At 35.5% G+C, this 23399-nt stretch overlaps 2 protein-coding genes across 2 annotated transcripts; one reads left to right on the top strand and one right to left on the bottom strand.

Moving 5' to 3' along the window:
* The first annotated feature begins 3031 nt into the window (after positions 1-3031).
* On the top strand, positions 3032-21651 carry LOC132203141 (uncharacterized). The gene is made up of 5 exons (XM_059630673.1): positions 3032-3116; positions 19652-19844; positions 20180-20460; positions 20864-20900; positions 21096-21651. Exons 2-5 carry the CDS (start codon positions 19671-19673, stop codon positions 21111-21113), a joined length of 510 nt encoding a protein of 169 aa, XP_059486656.1. The 5' UTR covers positions 3032-3116; positions 19652-19670; the 3' UTR covers positions 21114-21651.
* LOC132203140 (protein Mpv17-like) lies at positions 21632-23284 on the bottom strand. Its single transcript, XM_059630672.1, has 4 exons — positions 23031-23284; positions 22854-22963; positions 22557-22781; positions 21632-21853 (listed from the first exon to the last, which is right to left on the bottom strand). Exons 1-4 carry the CDS (start codon positions 23092-23094, stop codon positions 21710-21712), a joined length of 543 nt encoding a protein of 180 aa, XP_059486655.1. The 5' UTR covers positions 23095-23284; the 3' UTR covers positions 21632-21709.
* Positions 23285-23399: the final 115 nt, after the last annotated feature.

The following is a 23399-nucleotide window of genomic DNA, read 5'->3' as shown; positions in this document are numbered from 1 at the left end:
CTTAAGTAAATACTGCAGTTTGCTTTTCAATGCTGATTGACCCAAAAATTGGGTATTTCCCCCGGTGAAATAACGGCAAATCCACATCAGCGTCCCACTTTTTAAAAATAAAAAATTCATCCCGTTGCGACGAGAAAACGAAAGTGGTTTTATTTCTTCAGTCTTTATCACAGCAATGTGACATTATTTGATGTCCAGTTGACGTTGTAAAGCTCGTGAGAAGTATTTCGAGTAAAATAAAATTTTCTTGAAAACAAGAATAAATGAAAAAATATGAGATGGCAGGAAAGAGATAGGTTTAATTTTTTCTTCCTAAACAAATCTTGATATACATATAAATTTAAAAGATTGTTTTTTTTTTACAAAAGTAAAAATCTGGTAAAAATATGTTTAGCCATTATAGAAAAATTTTTCAAAATAAAAAAAGAGATAAAATAATTATGCATTTTTTTTCTTTTTTTAATAAATTGAAAGATTTTTTACGTAATTATTCTTTATATGGCAGTAAATTAATTCTTAGAATGTTTATAATAATCTTGACGTCAAAAATTTTTTTAAAACTTTTTAAACTATAAATAATACATACAATTATCATACCCAGCATGTACCGCTCATTGTCAGTTGTGCTGTGCATATGCCGAGGATCTCTAAGTCTCAAGACCGGTTTGCTGAACATTCGCACAAGTCGTCGCTCGCTAATTAGCTCGGACTCGTAATGCCAAACGTCAGCTGTTTCTACTTTTGTCGTTTGATGCAAATGAGTATAAGATATTTTTTTTAATGTTAGCAAAAAAATTATCCACGAAAATAATCATCTCGATCCTGTTTAATATCTCATTGTGAAAAATCTAAAGCCAGCAATATTTTAACTCTGATAAAGAATAATAGTAACAATAAATTTCAGCAATCAACATTTAACCAAGTTCATCGCTAGTTATGCAACCGGATTTAATATCATGTATCTCCGGTTCTGGCAGGCTTTCCGAAGCCTTACAGAGCAGATGCTTGTTTATTCCAGTAAATAAGCAGCTATATAAATTAGTCTTTGCCTTGAAAAATAAACTTAAAATTAATTTAAAGTGCTGATAAGATGGATATATTAAATTGTCTTGATTGCGTTTCATTTTTTTATTACGAAAACGTTTTCTCACTTAAGAACATTGGCATTTCCGTCAATTTCAGTGAATATTTCAGATCAATGGGCTGCTAAATTGTGTGCCGAGCCAACCTCACCTGATGATCAAATTATTCAAATTGCTTCACAACAAAATCACGCACCTCCAATTTAGTTCATTAATTTGCCACCCCTTCCTATCCCGTTTTTGTGATTTTATTTTATGATCGATGAACTTCACAAAGAAGAGACAAGCATTATTTCACCATCACACAAAAAAATCTAAATAAGGGTGTAAAAAATCCATTGCAAACTGAAGGTATAATTTCAGAACCTCCTTCCTCTTCTTTCCCTGTACAGTAAAATTTAAGAATGAATGGTGTGTCGCGTCTTCTCTTGACTTGCTGTCGACGCAAAAAGTGCACTTTTCCGTTTGTGGCGGCGTTAATCTGGCGCACGAGGAGTGACGCGAATAAAAAAGCAGGAAAGAGATAATGCTAATTGATGAAAGTGTGCGACTCCCACGCTCTTTTCTCTCTCCAAGATAAAACCGACCATCAGTCTCTCTTAATTATTGTTGGCGCGGCCGGACGAGAGAAAAGGCGCAAATTTAAGAGGCGCATGAATATTTATCGCTCATTTCACGGTGGACGCTCTTAATTTTCCATTCGATCGAACCCCGCTGGCTTCACAAACTTTTAGAATCCGATATGTAGAGGAAACCCCTCAAAAAGTTGGGAGAAAATTTCGTGTTCAAAGTTTCTATTAACAGTTGATCGTACTTGTTAGTCCAAAATCTAAGTCAAATTATTAAAATTTGTAGATTTTTTTAAATGATATATAAAATACATTTTATATAATTTTATTTATCTACAGCAAATGTTTCATTCATACTTCGTTTTAAAAAAAATTAAAAGTATAAATATAAATATATAAATTGAAATATGTCCGAATTTTGGCTTCGTAATTTTGAAAATTCCAAAATCATTTGCTTTAAAACTGTGCGGCCAATCAAGTTCAGGAGACATCGCGAATTGCATAACATCGTTGGGGTGGTGCAGAGAAATGAACTCCCGCGGCGATTGGCATTGACCTGATTCGCGTGCCCGTGAATTCATTCAAATGCACCAAAGCAAAACAAACCGAATCACGATACTCGCGTTCAATTATCAATTATACTGACTATGAGAGGCGACGTGCTTGCCCCGTCCAGGCACTTTCCACCCAGGTTGGCCTCAATTTCCAGCTTCAACCAAAATCACAATGGCAAAAAAAATTTAATTTATGAGTGGCAAACAATTCATTAAGGTAATTAAGGAAGCTTTTCTTTGCAGATGGAGCCAAAAATTTAGTAATTGCAATTATTTCCATATTTTGAGAAACAATTTTGATTAAAACATCGATAAAAAAAAATGATCATTATCTTTTGTAATTTCTGAAACAATACTTATTGTGGAAATGAAGAGATCGGGCTTTTTCCATGATCATCTCGTTGAGTGTCAACTTCTTCAAACAAAAATACTTATTGTGTAACACAAATAGAGTTTTCTGTTTTGATCGTAATAATTAATTAATTTCTTCATAAACTTTTGTTAATTTTCAAATAAGAAAAGAGGTTTAATTAATTTTTATTAAAAATTATGTATTCTAAATATTGTGTTTTCCGTAAAAACAAATTCATTCCTTGTTAAATATTTTAAACTATTCTTTCATTTGTAACATTTGCACTGATTAAATTAATTTTTGAATTTTCACACATTTCACTTGTGATTATGTTCCTAATTCCGCTTGATCAAATGGCGAAATGGTGCGCGATTTGTGAATGAAGAAGTGCTGCGGCGCGAGGCTGGGAAAGGGTGGGTGGGAGGGGTCGCGGGGGTGGCCGTTATAAGGGGCGGCAGGTGGCGGCGCGGCCTCACAGCTCGCACCACCGACCGACCGACTGACTCTGCAGCCGCTCTCCCAACCTGCACCACCCTTCTTCTCCGACGCACCAATCAAGGTAACAAATTTGTTTACGTATACATACAAAAATTGTATAAAAGAAATTTCCCCGAGAAATATTTTAATTAATTTCCAAAACTTTTGCTTTCGAAATCCAAAGATTATGCCAAACGAAAACATTATCGTCTCTCTGTGTTATTTCCGAAGCGCGGCTGTGATTAAAAGTAAACATGGCGTTGAGTGGATTTCGTCTCATGACTCTGTTGTTGCACACGCCGGATTAAATTTAATCCGTGTTGACGCGCCTGATCATAATTAATTAACTCACTCTTCATCCTTTTATATATAATTGAATCAATTAGGGTTGCGAAATGAAGTTGATTATCTTTTTTCTATTGAAATGCATTCAAAAATCAAGTTAAAATTTAAAAAAAACTGTCCCTAACTTGGAACGCGTATTGGCCTGCGGCGTTGAATAAAATATTTACTTCAACAACTAAAACAGCTGAATAAATAAAATTGTAAATGATTTTTGTTTTTCTCGTTGAAGATCAAACAAAAAGGTTTGGCTACAAACAGACAAACTTTCAGAAAATTTAGCAGAGTGGAAATATAATTTGAATTATGAAGGAGAGGAAAGTTCGATCTTCAAATTTTAATTCGATACAATTAGCTCTACGCTTCAAAATCCACGCTTAAATGATCAGAGGACCAAGATCTTATTCAAATAAATAATTCAGATTCTACAAATTTTTGAAGATATTTAGACAGTTTCTTATGGTTTTAATGGCTTTTCCAAGAAAAATAATGGTGGGTAAATGCATATTTGTTCTTTTCGCTCGCTTTCAAAATAACAAAAGTTCACTTTCCAATTTACAGTGAGAGACCTGAAAATATTGGGAAAACTTGTTTAACTCTGCAACTTAGCAGAAAAATTATTCTTGTCTCTTGCCTTCTGTAAATGGTTTCTTGCCTGCAAATCCTTCAAACTGAAATTTCTAATAATTTTTCATTAGAATTTTAAGAAGGCCTCGGTTATTGATACGATTTTGTTTTGATATCAGGCGTCTTAGTTTTGCATTCATTCTTCCTTTTTCATAATAAACAAAATATTGAATAAAAAAAAAGGAAAAAAGGAAAATATTTAAGCTTGCTGCCCTCTTAATTGCAACATATAATTTTTTACATGACGCTAATGAGGCAACGTGTCGCACACGCGGAAATAAAACTTTTTTGTTTTTCTGTGGCTTTCTCGCAGTCAGGATTAATTAGCGGATTTTTGAAGTGGAGCGCGTCGGAGTGAACCAGAAAAATCAACAGTCTCCTACCTGAAACATACAGAAATAAAAATAATAATTAAATATCTTTTTTCTATAATATATGCCAAAAATTTTAGTTAATGGAAAACAAGCTTCCCACTTTTTATTGCAAGAGATTAATTTGAAAATGTTTGCCGTGGAAGAAGGGAAAAGAGCGGATCATAATCCTTTGGCAAACAGTTTTCCCGCTCTCGTCCGACAGAAAAACGTACGCGTGTTTGCTCTGTTCATATTTAATATCAAACGCGCAAAGATTAATGTATTTGTATACAAAAGCGCCGTTTTCCTGGAAATTCTAGAAACGTTTCAGATTCAAAGGTGCGGGACTCTGCAAGAAACGCGAACGTTTGACACATCGGACTTGCAAATTAAGGTGGGGCTCTCGATTGCGTCACACGGCAGAAAAAAATGTTTGAATCAATTCGCAGACAAAGGCTGATTTCTGACGAGCTTCATCACCTTTTTTTCTTGAACACTTTAAATTTATTCTGCAAATATACCAAAGCAAATAGTCAGAGAAGATTAATAACAAATTCTGGTCCGTTTCAATTTCTTTTTTTTTTAAATTTACCTCCCATTTTTAAGATTACTTTTAAAATCAGTTTTTCTGTGAGTTTTCATACAAAAATTTAAAAAAATCCTATAGAACTGAATCAAAAACTAATTTAAATCAGACACTGCAATCTGCAATAAATTTAAAAGGAAAATTTAAGTGAATATCTTTGTCATAATGTTGCTCAATATTGCTATTGTTTAAGAGCTAAAATTTGTTGAGTTGAAAAAAGAAGACAATTTTCTGTTATATCAATTCAATTTTTCAAATTAGAAAATTTACTTCGTGACGTATTCGCGAATAAAGTGGCATTTCTTTCAATTTAGAATAAAGTAATTAAATTTACTTTTAATAGGTTTTCCAATAATTAATTTTTTCATAGTTTAGCCGATTTTTGTATGTTCTTTATAAATAAATTAATGTCGGATATTTAAATTTTTCTAGATATATTAAAGTGTAAAATAATTAAAATCAGAAAGCAACATAATTTACATGAAGTTTGAAGTTCAAAATTTTAAATTTCGCTTCACAATTAACACTTGTTTCTTGTAAAATTTAATTTGTTTTTTTAGCTGTTATGAATTAATTTATTAATCAGATTTAAAATTTATTCTGCATGATTATTTCAATGCTTCAAATGAGGGGAAATAATTTTTATACTAGAATATGTAAAAGAATCACACAAAAAACGATTTTGGATATAGAAAAATCTCCCTTTCAGCATTCTGGGTTTTACATTTGCAATGGAAAATTCTCTCAAGAATTGATTTCCCTTTCGTCCGGCGTCCACTTTCGGATGCAATATCTATTATATTTTTTCTCTAAAGAGTTTGTTTTGGTTGTGGGAGATGCGAAGAGGCCGATTTCGACGCAACAAACAAAACGCGCTGTTTGTTTTGCGGAGAGATCACATTAAAAGATAGATTTGCTGACAACTAATTTGCGACGGACGTGAATCGAGAAAGCCGAGTGGAAAAGTCGGGGCTTAGCGCGCCGATCGCTGCGATAACTTTGCTTCTGACCTTTTTCCAAAGCAAAATCATTTTCCTCAGACGGATCTCTTTCCCGACGAGAGGGATAGGAAAAGGTGGAGGCCTTTCTTTGACTCGCAACAAGAACAAAAAAGAAGCACGCAAATTGGAAACCTTCTCTGAAAAACGCACCCGTTTTCCACTAACCCGCTTTTCACTTCTGGCGTTCAAAGAAAAAGCAATTCTTTGCGGCGAGATCGAATTTCAAGATATGCAAAAAAAAATTAGCTTCTTTAATGGTGAAAAAATCTAGCAGTTAAAATTTTCACTAGTTTTTACGAGTTTGATGGGGGGAAATCAACAGAACATAATGAAGCGGTAAATGGTGAATAAAAACCGCAGTTTGAATGGGGAGGCTCTCGACGAGTTTGGCGGCGCCGGAGTTTTTTCGCCCGCGCCACTCAATAATAAACAAAAACTTTTCCACTCGTCGTCGCTCGCTGAAGCGCAAACTTTGAGAGGCGGATTTGCACGGAATTTTGAGCCACGTGCCAATCAAAGTGTCAATACCAATTTTAAAAATTTTCAATCATATCGCTACGTCTATGTCAGTCAATCAAAATGCACTCTCGGAAACGATATTGAATTTTTCTCCTCCATGAGACTTTATTGCCACTTTGAGCTCGAAAAATGCAATATCTATTTCAAGTGCGATCCTTTTGCATAATTACAGCTTGACCCTTTCATTTCAAATGAGGCCATCAACATTTTGCAATAATCTTCTATCTGGACACATAGATTTTTAAATAATTTATTTATATGATTTTTTTCTTTCAAATTTTCAAGCAGTTTGCACCATTAATTTTATTCCTGTCCGAACAAGCATAAAATCTGTCAATATCAAATGAAAAAATTAGTAAATCAGTCAATTTTTGTGTCATTATTCATTATGTTTTGAAGGAAAGTTTATAACTTCTTTGAAGTAAATGGAATTATTTTCATATAAAGCAATTTTTTATAAAAGAATAAGGAAAAATAGTGAGATCTAATTTGAACAATGTGGTTGTGCAGATAAAAAAGATGTCAATAAAAAGATTTGTTAATTAAACACATTTGCAAATTCTTTAAAATTTAATAAGATTTAATTTATTCCTTTCAATAAGGAGGTTTTTAATTAAAAAATAAACTACACAGCACTTCACAGAATGAATACTTATTAATTTTTTTCATTTGACATATGAATCACTTTTTGGCACTTCTAGGGGAATTTTCAACACCAATTAAACGTTTATTATCTTCAAGTACTATAAAATATTTATTCATAAACGGGTTGAACTTCTCCGTGGAAGTATTTTTTCTGAATTTTTTGGAGTCGTATGAAGGTGGTTTGGGGAAATTTTTAATTCTTAATAATTTTAGCATACAACACAATCAAAGGGAAAAGTTTTTGCAGGAAAATTATTAATTAAATTATAAAAAAAAAAATCATTTATATTTTTATTGATAGAGAGTTTCCAGTAATACTCACATGATGACTATGGAAATGATCTTGTTATAACTGATTTAAATTGTAGAAAAATAAAAATCACTATTACTAGATTAACAACATGAGATTCTGAAATTTTAATGAAAAATAACGAAACAGAACTATTTTAGATCATAATCTTCTCAAATAATTCTATGTACAACATTTTTAAGCGAGCTCGCCGAGCTCTCTCCATTTATATTTTTATTCGTAAAGTTGTGGGAATCAAGTGCGTCGGAGTGTCAGGCGGAATAAAGCCTGTTGGGTTTTGATTGAGAGATTCGCTGGTAGATAGATTTCGATTTTTTGCTCCCTTGGCTCCTCGCGTGTGCAACGGAGACTGGCTTTGTCAAAACAAAGCAAAGTGATGTTGTTTGATTTTCCGGCCTCAGAAAAGGAAGGAATTTGCGTCGCAGAAACTGGTCAGAGAGGGTGAGGCCAACCAACGGTTGGACTTTGTGGCCAACTTTGCGGTTTGCATTTCCAGGTGAAAAGCGAATTGCGAAACGGAAATTACGGAAACAGGACGAAGCCAACCAGAGTTCAACAAACTTTTGTCAAGCGCAAAACACACTTATTCGTAAAGTGCGCAAATAACTTTTGAATATATACATACTTTGATAATTCAAAAATTTCTACAGGAGATTTGTTAAGATTAGGTTTACAATTAGGCAAACAAATTGGAAGTTCCTGTTTTTCATAAAAATGGGCTGATTGAATTGACACAGAATTTTAGTCTTTTGATCTTTGAGAATTAAACTTATTTTAATTTTAAAATATTAAAGCTATGTGGTATGAGCCATATATATTTGTCAGTTAGCGAATGTTTTTCATTATTTCTTCACAAGATTCTGCATTGAAATGTAAATTCATCATTTGACAATAAATAACCATCATCTGATTATCAGATTCTGATTATATTTTTTTTATCTATAGTTCACATAATCACATATATTTTTTTTAGAATTTAATTCAAAATTAAATCGGTTTTTGTGAATTTTTGGCAAAATTACAAGCAAACATCAATATGACTTTTTATCAACAATCAATAATTATTTACAACAAAAAGCTTGAAATGCACTTAAAAGTGAGAGTGGTGTGGAGCGAAACAGCGAAAATTAATTTTGAGACGCGGGGTTTTGGCCGGAGGATCAAAGGATTAAGCAATTAGTCGTAGGCCGAAAATTTTCGAGGGCAGAAAAACGGTGACGTCAGACTAGAGGGATTTGCGAGAGCCGAATCCATCTCTCGGATTCCACCCCGAAGCCGTCTGCATTTGGGTCGCGGTGGAGAAATTAACATTTAGATTGGATGCATCTTCCGGATGCACTTTGATTGCATTGCAAAAGTCCAAACGAGAGGATTAACCCAAGCTAATCACTTCCAATCAACAGTTACAACTCCTACATTGTCAGGCTCATTTACAAGTTTCAAGTGCCTCACGACTTATCTAAACAATCAGTTAAAGAAGAAGAAAATATTAAATTTAAAACTTTGCCTAATAATAACCGATTTTCTTCCCCACAAAATTTACAGTTCTTTATTTAGCTTAACCTAGAAATATTTCAAAATTCTATGCAAAAATTTTTTATAAGCATTGTCATGAAATTGAAGTTTGAGTGTAACAATTTTACTAACAATAAGATATACGCCACTATTTGCTAAAAAAAATCAAAAGGTGGCAAAAAAAACACATATAATGTAGCTTAGTTTGTGCTTACTTTAAGCTAAATTTGCACTTTCAAGAAAAGATATAAAAATCTAACTGACTTCTGTTTCAGGAAATTGTCCCTAAGGAACTCCTGATGACTTTTTTACAAATCTATTTTGTTATTTACTACTTAAAACAACATTTTCACAATTTCTTCATCAAATTCAAAATATACAGAATTTCCTCATGCAGATACACATAATATTAATGTACCGTCATGAAAGTCAGTTTATTTGAAGAACCAGTCTGAAATATTACTGTTTTTATAAATATTTAAATGCCTTAAATTCTTGCTGGACGATTGCAGCATATTCAAAATTTTTGTTTCTTTTGGTATTTCCGTCTTTCTGTATTTTTTGTAAAAATCTGCCTTGTAAATTTCTACGAACAGCCCATTTTTTTCACTTCTTCTTTGAGTGCCCTCTTTTCTCACAATCACTCGCTTTGTGTTCTTTTCCAAACAGAACAAAGAGCCGGAGAGTCGAGTTTCAATTTCCACCGAATTATACCTGGGAAAAGTGTCAGTGGCAGGTTGGTCGGAAAATATGCGCATCGTCGTTTTCCTTTTTGTCGACAAAATGTGTGCGGCGGCGACATTGTCGGCGGGGCCGCCGCGTGTTTGATCGATTGCCGATGAGGACAAAGGCGAGGTTCGCATTTCTCGCCACGCCAAAGCACAAAGGATTGGAAAAATTGCCAAGGTGCGCGGCTGGGGTGGGGGTGGCTAATTGCGGGCCGGGGTTAATTGGTGCGGCGGGTAATTGGCAGCAGCATGAGCTCGGCCGCCGGCGATCCGGATTAACCGGATTAACCGTCCGTCCGTCCGTCCGTCACTCTCAGAGAAATGTGCCCAAGGGGACGACGCCGATTTTGATTCCGCGTAACTCGGAGTAAAAATTTATTTCTAGCTGCACGGCGAAGACCCACACACTATCGCAATAGAATCAAATGTATGCTTTTGCCATTGGTCATTTCATTAGCAGGCAAAGAGAAAATTTTCAAAGGTATAGATATAGATATAATTAATTAATATGTGAACAGAGGAATTCTGTTCTAAGCCTTAATATAATTATAGCGCTTGGTTTCTGGTTTCAAATCTAATTTTGAAGAATTTGAAATTTTTCCAACTGTAAGGATCAAATTTTATCCAAATTTTAAGTGATTGGCCGATTAAAAGTAAAAGATTAAATTACGTTTGGTATTGATTAAAGATTTTCAAATTTTTTAAAGTTATTGAAGAACAGAAAGATTGAGTTACTGGGATGGGGATATGAAAAGTTAAATATTTTCTATTCTCTTTTAGCAAAAGAGAGGCTGTTTCTTGCATACCTCGTTACCTCCAAAAAGTTTAAAGTAATATTGTAAATTTTTTATGGCAAAACAATAACATTTTAAATAGTAAAACTTCATCATCTGCAATGAAAGTTTGCCTTAGATGGCATTTCACTGATAACTTAGCCGTGATATACCATACATAATGAATTGCATTTAATGTGTCAAGAGTTCAAAAAGAATTATAGATTTTTAGAGACCATTTGAAGAAAATCACAAAAAACCTAGACGAAAAAAAAATTTATCAGAGGTGAAACTTATCTTTCTTCTTCTACAGAATTGAAAATAAATTTCAGATATTTGTATAGTTTCGTCAATTTAATTAGTCTTTTTCAATTTGTATCCTTTGACAATCCTAAAAGCTTACATTAAATTTAAGAAAAGTCATTTGAGAAACGCTTTTCAATCAAAAATCTCTAGTAAAAATATCTCATATTGCTCGTATTGTGTTTATGGTTTGCAAAAAAAATGCGTAAATATGGCTGCTGTTTCGCTGATTGTGGTGTTTTGCGCAAATTGTCACGTTGACGGGCGCCTGAATTTGCAAGCAATTAATAATTGACGGGTGCATTATGGACGCGTGATTAGAGAGAGGCCCCTAATGGAGGCTCGCAGCAGTCTTTCCTCTCGATGGCGACGAGAAGCGAAAGCTCTTATTCAATTTGGACCGTCAAACCCTGTCAGAAGCAGCCACTTTAATTGCAGGTGCGCGACTCGGCGCGACGAAAGACGTTTTGCACCGCCCTTGCAATTTCCAGCTGCAAAGCCAGAAAAAGTTATAATCTCTCTTTTCACAGAGAATTCGAACGTTAGGGAAAAAAAGGAAAAAGCAATCTGATTGAGTGCAGGATTTTCCACCACATTTTTGTAATATTTCTTCCGTCCGCCCAAGGTCACCGACCTCCTCTCAAAGTGAATTAGGAAACTTTGGTCCAAGCATTCAATAATAATTATAATAACCAGCTGGTTTTTAATAAAAATAATTAAACCATAAATTTAATATAATTAATGGTATCAAGGTCCCATTGAATTTTTAGTATAATTCGCTTTAAAATCCTAGCCACGTTTTGTTTAAGTTACAAAGTAACTTCTCGGATTGTAAAATAATATTTTGTGAAAAAAATTAATTTTTCACGATTTTTTTTAAAAACGTTCACTCATTTGTTTCTTAGATTTTTAATAACATATTTTTTTCCAGCAATCTTTTGGTTTCAAATTTTTGTTTGATTTCATCATAATTGTTATAGATAGGAAGGTAAATAAAATAAAATTTTGCAGTTTCCTGTGGCTCTCAAATTGGCCTAAAAATTAATTAAATTTCCATTCGGGCCAATATTCGCATTAAGAATAATTCAGTCGCTCAGGAAGCCAAGGCAAAAAGTACATAATCTCGTTCTTTGTAAGTTTTGCAAAGTAAAACTCGCGATAACATGGAAACAATCCTACTCCGACTTTACCTTGGTCTGCTGGGCCAATGCTGGGCGACGATTTGCTCGAGGAATCCATGGTCGGCCGCCGATTTTGCCGAAAAATCAGCCAAATGACGACCTGTTGCTCACTTTTGTGATTCATAAACAAACAACAACCGAACAAACTGAATAGTGAATTGTACGACGACTACATACGGCGCCAGTGGCGCCACTTGCTCTGGGGTTTCGCAAAGGAGGTGGAAGATGAAAATTTGAAATGATTTTGCATAAACTGGCAAAAAAAAGATCTCAATTCTCAAATATATCAACAAAACAGAAATATTAAATGGTTTTAAATTTCTATAATTGTATGAAGTTGAAATGTACATCGTGGAAATTGAGAAGATCTTAAACAGCAAGCAAAACTCCTCTGCAAAACATTTCTTTTACAACCGCCAGCTGCCTGCTGTTTGAATAAAGATTTACAATCTGCAACTCATAAAATCTTTTGAATATACATATGAAGTGGATCGTAAGTAGATTTTGGAAGGGAATTTAATTCATTTTTTTTCCACTCTGAAAATCTTGTGTTGGATCTCATAAAATTTAAAAACTTCTCTCGCTGGAAAGTTTTTAATTTTTAAATAATAATTCTTTAGTCAACCCTTAGGAGTTTTGTGTTTGTGCAAAGCAAACATAATTCCTGTTGAGCTTTTAAGCATCTCTCTCTCATAGTAGCGTTGAAAAAAGTCGAGTTATCCTTATCCGCATACTTACAATGAGAGGACAAAACTGACAAGAGCAAACTTGTCAGCAAAAGAAACTTTTCCGCGCGATGAAATATTCCGACGGTTGAGCTCCAACAACAATGTCCTTAGGTTTATTTTTAGCTTACAAAAGTCGCACCACAAATATTATCCTTACCTACTTAATTTCCTCGATCGTTATAGCAAAAATTTAAATTTATGTTTATTAGTTTTTTCAATCAATGTTAAAAAATGAAAAAAAATCATTATAATTTAATGTCGAAAGAATTATATAAAAAGGTTTTATAAGTGATCATTTTATGATTTTATTCTGTCATTCCCCAAGATAATTCTCAAAATTATAAAAGTTTTGAACTGAAGCCGATTTTTAAGATGAACATAAAATAGCAAAAAACGGGCTGACATTTCAATTGGCTCGATGAAAATTGAAATTTAATTACATGAAAATTAAAATTTTACACATAATTTTTTTATTACTTTTATAGTGTTTATTATTGTTATCTCGTGGTATATGGAACTTTTGATCAATCTCATTTACTTTTCACGCTTCATCTGTTTCCTTGTTAATCGATTTTCGCAATCTCGGCGCTTGTTTGCAAAAATATCCTTCTGCTTCGGTCGGCGGCAGAAGCGAGAAAATGTATGAAGTGGGGTGGGACGAGGTCGAGTTTGTTCGCAAATGAGTGGTGCTGCGAAAAGGGCGCAATTAAAGCTGCCGAGTTTGGGGGCGAGACTAATTCGATTTGGTTATACCTGCGCGCTCGCGCGTCGCACAATGAAAGCAACCCGGTCTGATTACGCTCTCACGTGCGTCGTGTTTTGATTTTCAATTTCCACTTTCGTCCGAAATTAAACAAACGCGCATTCCGGCAAGGGTGCGTCCGGAGGCGCCCGGCCGAGTGGAAATTAACACCCCCGTTTATCTCGCCGGCCGCCTCTGAACACAAGTTAAATACAGGCACCCGCAGACCTTTGTGTCCCTCACGAAATCGCACATCAAACCCGACGCAATTCTGACACAGACTGACCACCGCAAACACTGTATCCGCACACCGCAAACGTTCAATTTTTCAAACAAAAGGGACTTTTGTGGAAATTAATGTCTGCAACATCTGTGGTCTCTGGTGCCTTCGTAAAATTTTAATTTAAAATAACTGGCTTTTTCCCTTTTAATTTTGAAAGCGATAATCTCGTAGTGAATAAACTTTACATAGTTTTGCATAATAAAAAGACTGTTAAGCCTGAAAAATCTCCAGATAGAGTCGTTTTTGAGGCTAAAGTGTATAAAAATTGCTTTTATAGCGAAAAAATATTCTTACTTAACAAAAGATTTTTGATGGACAAAAATATGAGAAGAAATTTTATCACTTATTTAATTATAATTATAGTGATTGAAATTTATATTTATTTAAATATTATAAACCTTTATTTTAATTTTAATTCTAAAATATAACTCTTATAGCTCTCTACACAATAAAAATGATTCTTTAAGTTCGATACATATTGAATTGAAATTAAATTTTTGGCTACTTTATAATAAAACGTTCTTATCACCAATATAATTTAATTCTACCAAAGCCTTCTGGCCAAAACTAAGTTCTGTTATGAAAGTATTTTATTGCCTATTGACATTATTCATAAAGACTATTCACCAAATTAACCAAATGTTATGAAAAAAATTCCTTGAACTTCTTTTCAATCTGCTTTAAATGGTTTTCCAATTTATTTGACGAAGTCCAAATTAAATTATTCAAATTAACATGAAAACTTAGGCAGTGCCACTTTTATAGACTTCACTCCACAAGTTTTATGGTGCGGTTGACAAAGTTTGCAAAGTTTTCGAGTGTGCGTCGGAGTGGAAAAGCAGACTCTTTATTCCCACGCACGTCTCTCGGCACTTGTTGCTCTTGCATAATTCATCGAAACAGATTACACGCATAAATTTTCTCGGAACATATTCGGATATTCCGAATGTGTAGAGTAGAAAAGCCAGGGTGGTGGGCGCGCGTCGAATTTGTTAAGCGACGAGAAATGCGATACACCGTGGCTTTCAAAGGATTTCAAGTGCAGGTGTTGCGTTTCAACTCTCGCTGCGAAGTCAGGAGACGCCTCGAGAAAACGCGACGTGCAAACTCTTTGAAGCGGCCGCCGCAAATTCCGTCGACTCACAGAAAAGGAAAACCGACAGAAGCACTCGCGGCTGAATTTCCCAACGTTTCAATTATACAATATATTTTAAGATACACGTTTCACCATGTCTTTCAAACCAAAAGTATTTTAACAATTTCATTAACGTGGATATGAAACAGCACTAAAGAAGAGCCTATGAGGTATTTAAGTTAACTTTAAAAAAAAAATGTGAATCTTCATGAAAAGTGGTTAGGGAATATTCTGCCAATTCTATAAAGTTAAAGCAAGGAAATTAGCCTTCACTCAATTTTTTCGGTAGACTGAAATAATTTAGATCACCAATCGACTCGATTTGGACCGTCTTTTCCAATTTATTACATGATATGTCACATTTTATATATGTTGCAAACAATATAAGGTTTTTGAACCAATGAGATGGTTAATTTCTTTCATGGTTTTTTCTGTGGGGAAAAACTCACGGTCACCTTCTCCTTTTCAGACGCAAATCAATTCCTTGACATGTGATCTTATCATTGGAAACATTCCAAAATAGTCCAATTTTTGGCTGGTTGCCAATTAAATTAAGAGATTTTGAGCTTGAGTGGACTTAAATTTGCAGGCAAGGCAAAATTCCGTGAGAGCTCAACATTTTCTCAATGCAATCTATCACTGTGATCATGATGAAGACGTTTGAGAAAATGACAAAGTTTGTCTTTCTAACTAATGACTTTTGCGTTTTCAAATTAATTGGCTTCATTTTTCCTTGTTATCGCGATGCACTCTTGTCAAATTACTCCCGAAAAACTTTGCTTGTTATCGCGCGCGGCGCTTCGTTCACGGGACGCAGGTGCTCTATTTGCGTCACTGAGGGTGGATTTGTCTCTCAATGCGCTAAAAGCCGCTCGCGAACAAATTTGGACAAATCGCTGCTCTTTTCAGGTAATTCCATTTCGCGCTACGTGACGTCACGCTCGTCAAAAGTTGCGCCTCGGGGATATCTCTTTCTTAGCCCCGCGATAAATTCCCCCGCTTTTTTGGATGCAAATTTTTCGTGGGCGCGCAAAATGGATTAGATCAGCGGTGGCGGAGATTGCGGCGCTGCTTTTAAAAGCTTTAATACTGATAATGCACGCACCGCTTCCCCTTCCTGCAACGCCTCAAGAATAAAAAATTTACACACAATCCTGTTTTCTTTCGCACGACGAGGGCTCTTGAGCAAAAGGTCACGTTCCAGAGCGGGTCACGCGTTAACTAATTTGTTGATCCACTAACATCAAGTATTAACAAATAAGCAGGAAAATCTTGAAAATTAATTTTGATCTATGTTTCTACATCAACGGAATGTACAACAATTTTTCAACATCTGGCGAATGTAGAACTATTTTTCAACATCTGGCGAATTTAGAACTATTTTTCAACATCTATGGCGAATGTAGAACTATTTTTCAGCATCTGGCGAATGTAGAACTATTTTTCAACATTAGCTGAATGTTGAACTATTTTTCAACATCTGGCGAATAACTATTTTTCAACATCAGCTGAATGTAGAACTATTTTTCAACATCTATGGTGAATGTAGAACTATTTTTCAACATCTGGCGAATGTAGAACTATTTTTCAGCATCTGGCGAATGTAGAACTATTTTTCAACATCAGCCGAATGTTGAACTATTTTTCAACATCTGGCGAATGTAGAACTATTTTTCAACGTTCAATGTAAATAAAAAACGCAAAATTTGCATTGCTTGAATCTTCTTGTAATTAATTGTTAATCCCGCATGTCATTTTAAAAATTCATCCTGCACTAAAAAATAATGAATTTTTCACGTGGTAGTTCAAGCTTGCGAACGTACATGGAAATTATTTGCAGCGAAATGTCAAAGCGGCGCGGAGTTAATTTGAAATTGGCAGTAAGCAGTTACGAGCTTTGCACTTGCGAGTCGGTCGCACTGATTAATTTGCGGTGGCAAGTTTGTCGCCGGTCGCCAGGCCATATATGCGTTGATTAAATTCCCGTAGGTCGCAATTGTCAGTAGCACACATAATCAAGTCTCAATAAAAAATTGTAATTTAAAATAAATTTTCTGGAACTTTCGTGTCAAAAGCATTAATATAGTATTTAACGTTCAAATCCATCAAAGAGGTTTTCAGATAATTTAATTTTGTCTTTTTTAGTAAACAGACTCATGAGTTTAAAAGTCACCTGAGTTGATGGGTAAAATATGCTTTTAACTTTCCAATTTCTTTTGGAGAAGAGGGTTTGTCACTGTTGGTGGCTGACGATGAGTGAAGTGACGTCATTGGGGTAGATGGATGGCTGTGGCCGGCCGCAGTCTCTGCTCTCTCCCTCTCACGGCTAATTAAAAGCGGACGGGGACACGTAATTCGCTGCTTAAACACGAGTTAATTAAGTGCAAGTGGGCGACGTCGACGGCAAAAACAGATTTCACCGCCACTGCAGACACATGGAGCGCCCGATCTTTTTCAAGCGGAAATTAAAAATCTCCTGAGAGAGAAGTGGTAAAAAATTTTGCTCTTATTTATGCGATTGAATGCCAATTTAACTTTTCAGTATGCATAAATGAAACTCTTAAAATGATGTTTCATCTGCTAACTGAATTATAAAATATATATATATATATATATATATATATATATATATATATATATATATATATATATATATATATATATGTATGTATTGGAAAGAGCCTGTGACATATTAAGTCTTTTATTGCAAAATAAATAAAATAAAAATAATTGCCTTTAGTGTATAGCTATTTTGACTAAAAATGTCTACTACAAAATGATCATATTTGCAAATATACAATTTAATTAAATAAAAATCATAAAATTTTTGGCAAAATTAATAAATTTGCTTAAAAATTCATTAAGTTTATAATTGGAAGCTAAGAAACTTTCACAATATAGGAATTGCACGTTTCTTATGGGTTTGAAAGTGAATTTCACAAACATGGGTATCTTTTATTAAATTTATTTAATAAATTATTTCAATGTAAATTTTAAGGAAGACAGCCAATTATATTACAAAATACCTTAATCTATCAAAAATTAATGTTACATTATGCAGATTTAATTGATTTTTCAGTACCAGCACATTTAATTACTTTTGAAGCTTATACAAATTCCGCAGCTTACAAGAAAGGTTTGCGAAGCGAAAGTTTGCCTGAATGGAGTTGTAAATAGAGTTGGAAGTCGGACAGGGCTGTCAAGTCTAACTAGGGTGTGAACAGCAACACTTGCACCCAACACGTGCAGCACCTCTTTAACAATGGGCAGCGCTAACGACTCGCGCTGCCCACGGCCTGGAAAATTAGCAAACTTGTCTTTCTTCCTGTCTCATTCTTTTTTTTCGCAACAAGCAGGTGGAAAGAGGAGGTGGCCAGCAACTAATAAGTTACGCACGTTCGCCGCCCCCGAAGGAAATCACTTGTCATTCCGACCGCGCATTGCTGCACGGCCAGGTGCTGAAAACCCCTTATTTCCCTGTGGACGCTATCGGTAAAAATCAAAACGTCACGTGACACACCATCACAAAACCATGGGACCTTCAAACGTCTCACTTTTTATTTTTTTTATTTCACTAAGCCTGTAACAAATTTATTCATAATGGATTTTACGATCTAAAAGTTTTTACAAAACAGTAGCTTTTCCTTATTTATAAACCCAACAGAAGCGTCAATAAAGAGCCAAACATTTTATATTCAACATAATGTTTACATAAATTCAAAACAAATTTGAAAATTTTGGGCTGTAAATGAACTTTTTTTTCATGATTAGGAAAAATAAAATCTCATTATTCATAACTATTCAGTTTCAAAAGCAATTTCAATAAAAGTTTGATAAACGAGCAAAATATATTTTTCCAATCACATCTCTTGCTTGCAGTGAAAGAATCGGAGAACGCCTGCAAGAGTCGAAAGTAGGCAACCGGCGCGACACTTCAATATTTTCTTATTTATTTATTTCATTTTGCCAACTGGCAGCTGCCAGCATTTTATCTCGGAGCTACGCGAGTGATGAGACGAAAGAAAAATCGATGAAAAAAGTCGCGGAAACCTCCGAGATTGCAGCGGAAAAATTGTGTCTTTGAGAAAAAGCAGCGCACGGGAGATTACTCTTCGGGATTGCGCCGCCGAGATTCAAAGTTTTAATCGAAAAGTGGCTGGCCAGCGCGTTTGTCCTCCCCCGGTGCTGCCGACCACAGAGATCCGTTTTATGAGCCGTAATAAAAATCAGATTAGCGGCCGACGCGCGCGCAATCAATAAAAGCGCCTGTTGCTCCTTCTTTCTTCCGCCGCCTCGTAAAACCCACGCTGATTTATCGGTCGCAATTTGGCTGACCGGAAAATAGCGCACAAAAGCCTTCTTGTTAAAACGAGCAATTTTATGTCAAATTAATTGTTATTTTGTCAAACTAAGTTATTGATCAGAAACATTATTGATAGAAATCTATTAATATAACCAAGATATTTATTTGTCAGAACATTTTTGAAAAGTCTGAAGTTTCTTTGTTATATAATTATTAATAACATTACGGATAATTTATGTACTTTTATTCAGCATTAGATAGGCCAGAATTTTATAAAGTGCCAAAAACTAAGAAAATAAATAAAGTAATTTTTGTGAATAAAAGAACTAGTCAATTGAATTTACTTTTTGAGACAAAAAAAATCAGCTTCTTCAAGAGGGAAAGTAAAAAAATTTAACTTGATTCGATAGTTAATAGTAAATTTTCAAACGAAATTAGATATTTGAACAGTTATCAAATTCAAGTTTGATATTTTCCACTTGAAAAATCTATTTTAGTTTTTATAAAAAACAAATTATTGACACAATGATTTTTTGATTTAAGGCATCTGAGCTTGCGAGAGATGAGGTGTTACCGCGTTTGGGGCAAGTGCGGCGCCGCGACTTGCGTCGCTGCAACAGCGGCACTGCTGCTGCTGGTGATAGCGTTGCCGGCCACAAGCGCCCAACTTGACGAAGCGCAGTGGGCAGCCAACGATGATGACGCCGACTCGCCTCTCCTCTACCTCACGCCACAGGTCGCATGAAAATCCTTCTCAAAACTCACCCTTTTATTTTAATTATTGCAATGTAAAAAAAGTGATACAAATCTGAATACATAATTTCAATTTTTTGTTCTTAGCTCTTCAGATAAAAAAAAAAAAAATGTTTCTTAAGTGTATAGATATCTCTATTCTTATTTTTTCTTTATTTGTTAGTTACTCTTCTTCATTTAAGGTATTTTAAACTTAGAAAAACTTCAATATTGAGTGGGATAAAAAATTAAATTAAAATTTATAATAATTTTTTTCTTTTCTCGCAGTTACCTAAATTTGATTTTGTTCTTAATTTTAATTGTTTGTTTATTTTCCAGACGGTTGGATCTGAGCGAGCCAAGCGGACCGGTCTGGTTGGAGGCATGGGTGGAGGTATGGGGGGCCTTTCAGGGGGCGGGGGTGGCGTGGGTGGCCCGTCTCTGTCCATCGTGAACCCGCTGGACGTGCTGCGGCAGCGCGTCATGCTCGAGATGATTCGGCGGCGGATGCGCGAGTCCGAGGGTCAAATCCAGGCCAACAGGGAGATGCTCAATTCTGTCGGCAAGCGCTCCCTCCCCTCCTTTGACTTCAGACGACACGCCAGAGACACCACCAGCAGGTATGACAGTAAATTAGGAGATTGGAAGGGTACATTATTTACATATTATCTGATCCTATCAAAAAATAAAAAAATTAGTTAATTGTTTCTGCTTGATATTTTCATGGTCTTCTGAAGCTTTTGAGAAATAATTTTGCTCATTTTCACCAAGAAAAATTACCTCATCTAGAGATAATTTGATGATCCTATCCACTGCTGTAAAGTTTTATATTGTCAATTGTCATTCATTTTATTATGAAATTTCTGGAGGATCAAAACGCGAAAACACTATTGCTTCTTTCAGCAGCTTAAAAACATATTTCACAGTTTAATTTCACAGAGCTCCAAATTTTTGACAATCTACTTTAATGCCACAAAATGAAAAAAAGTTAATGTTGATTGACACTTGAATATTTGTTTTCAGAAAAGCGTCGGACGGATTGAGCCACAACCCTGAGCATGTGAGTTTTTCATAATCTTCCTCCTCCTCCTCCGTCTTTTTTGATATAAAAAGTTTCTTTTCTCTTTTGCCGGTGAGCGAAACTTAATAACCTGGGCCAGCAATTGTGCTCTCTCCTTTTAATAAAACATCAAAGACCCTTTCCTCTGCTTACACTCAAGTTTGAAATTGAAATTTTGCGCGAATTTTGTTGCAGAGTCGCGTGGTGTTGTAGACAGACTGCCTCCGCCGTGTCACCCCTGCTGCTGACCCACACCCCTCTCCTCATTCACCCTTTAGTCTCTCTTTCGTCTACTTTTTCTAAAACTATGTACCATACTAACGAAAATTCGTTTGGTGTTGAATGTAGTACAAATTTTCCCCATTAGTTTTGTCCCCAAATAAAAAATCTTCTGATCTGTCCTGGTAGAGAAATTAGAGCAGCGCAAAAAAACGATGGTGTAATTTAGCAATCGCAAAACAAGGCTAATAAATATCGCTTCAGTTCCTGTCTCGTTGCGCCAAAAATTCATTTCAAATTCAACACAAGAAAATAATACTCAGAGGCTGGAAACAAAATATAACTATTGTGAAAAAAAAACATGTATTTCTTTGTGTCGGCGGAGAATAGAAATTGGCCCCCCTAGTCTCTCTGCACTCTCGACACATGTGTGTGTACATTTTTCATTTGTTGCAACGAAATATATTTTTATTTCTCTGTATGTTAAAGAGAGAGGAAATAAACAGAAAATATTTAATTGCACCGTCGCGGATCTTTTCTTTATTACTTCAAACATTACCACGTCTAAAAATTATAGAAAAATAAAAGGTTTACACTTTGGTCTTCTTGGCCAGAGGCGCGTTGGCCTTCCAGGAGACGTAGACGTTCCAAAAAAGGGCCACCACCTGCACGACGAGCACCTGGTACTGCAGCGGCACGAAGTAGAAGTTTCCGATCTGCACCCAAGGCCACAACTGCTCAACAAAGAAATCAAAGTCAAAATGAACTATGTATTATGATAGATATTTACAGGACAATTGTTATAAGAGGTTGACACTTTAATTTTTTGATACCATTTGACAAAGTTATAAAACTTAGAAATTTCCACGAAAGTTAAATATGGTTTTTTTCATTTGAAAACTTATTCAAGCCGATTCCAGTACCTTTTAGGTATTGTCTTGACTACCACTATTCACAGAAATCACGTAATTGAAAAATTAATAAAATAAGCAATTAAATGATTTTAAAATGACTTTCAGTGAGGATTCCTAAGAGCCGTGGCAAATGTAGCACCTTATTTAATTAAAACAATTCACAGAATTTCTGCCGAGGTTTACGCATTCAACAAAATTTCACTACAAATCAAATTAAACCATATCCTCAGCCACCATTAAAATTAAAAAAACCAGTTAAATTTGAATTACACAATAATAAGGACACGCCAATTTCATAACCAATTCTGTGGCATTTATTTGAAATGTTTTATGAAACTTCCAATTTCTGAACATTGGCTAATAGTTATGTTCTAATTCTTATAAGAAGCCACAACTGAGCCAATTTAAGTCCATATATAACATATTTTATAGGATTTATAGGACTCTATTGGTATTCTCTTTTAGAGAACAATTAAATTTTTAATGAAATGGTTAAGGTTAGTTTTTCCACAAGTTGTCATACCACATAGTTGGCCTTAAGGACAGTCCAGTAGTCATTACTGAGTTTGTCTGTGGCGTCGCCCCAGGTGTGGCCGTTCGCCAGTGGCACGACGGTGAGGAGGGAGGCGATCAGGGTGGGGGCGAACACGAACTGGTCCAGCGCAACCTTCTTCAGGGTGGCCGCCGGCTGCCTACCTGCGCCAAACGCCCTCTCCAAGACGCCGTACCAAAGCCGAAGACTCGGACCCTGGGAATTGGAGTAATTTTTAAATTAATAATTTTAAAATAGAAAAATTTTGGGCCAGGCTGAAGTTATTACCAAAAAACAAAATCCGATGGCTGTGAAGGTTGCGGAGCGACGCAGGTCGAGCTTGGGCCGCTTCTCAACTACCACCTGCGCGATCACATCGCCCGTGCCCATCAGCAACCCTGAGATCAAATTCATTGTAATAATTTTTTTTCCTAATTGAGGCGCCAAATGAAAATAATAATTTACCGGTCTGCACGGCCTGCGTGAAGAAGGGGTGCCTCTGCAGCAGGTTCTTGTACGCCCTGAGCATGACAGGCGCCGACCTTGGCCGAATCAAAATCAGGAAACGACCCTTAACAGGGGTGCCTGCTACTTCCTTCGCTTACGTAACAAATTTGCATCATTCGGAGCGAAAGAAGAAGGAAAAACACGACCTGCGTGAGCTCGGATTCGGCGAATGGATGGACATGCATGGGGCCGCTGAGCTTTGTTGCATTGTTGATTTGTTTTGGCGATTGGTGCTGCCGTCTGGTGGCCAACTCTGAATTCTGTTGGCCACTGGACGTTTACGCGGGACTCAGGGCGTACTGAGCATTAATAATTGGTCTCCAGATA

The sequence above is a fragment of the Neocloeon triangulifer genome, unplaced genomic scaffold (genome assembly GCF_031216515.1).
Source record: "Neocloeon triangulifer isolate White Clay Creek 2 clone unplaced genomic scaffold, ASM3121651v1 ptg000017l, whole genome shotgun sequence".
Lineage (NCBI taxonomy): Eukaryota > Metazoa > Arthropoda > Insecta > Ephemeroptera > Baetidae > Neocloeon > Neocloeon triangulifer.
Note: the sequence above shows the minus strand (reverse complement) of the source record. Positions and strands in the feature narration are given on the sequence as shown.

Coding starts and splice junctions, on each gene's coding strand:
- LOC132203140 (XM_059630672.1), bottom strand. CDS start 23,094: ATGCTCAGGGCGTACAAGAACCTGCTGCAGAGGCACCCCTTCTTCACG. Junction 22,964..23,030: donor CACGCAGGCCGTGCAGACCG/GTAAATTATTAT, acceptor ATTTGATCTCAG/GGTTGCTGATGGGCACGGGC. Junction 22,782..22,853: donor CCATCGGATTTTGTTTTTTG/GTAATAACTTCA, acceptor TCCAATTCCCAG/GGTCCGAGTCTTCGGCTTTG.
- LOC132203141 (XM_059630673.1), top strand. CDS start 19,671: ATGAGGTGTTACCGCGTTTGGGGCAAGTGCGGCGCCGCGACTTGCGTC. Junction 19,845..20,179: donor TCCTCTACCTCACGCCACAG/GTCGCATGAAAA, acceptor TTTATTTTCCAG/ACGGTTGGATCTGAGCGAGC. Junction 20,461..20,863: donor GCCAGAGACACCACCAGCAG/GTATGACAGTAA, acceptor ATTTGTTTTCAG/AAAAGCGTCGGACGGATTGA.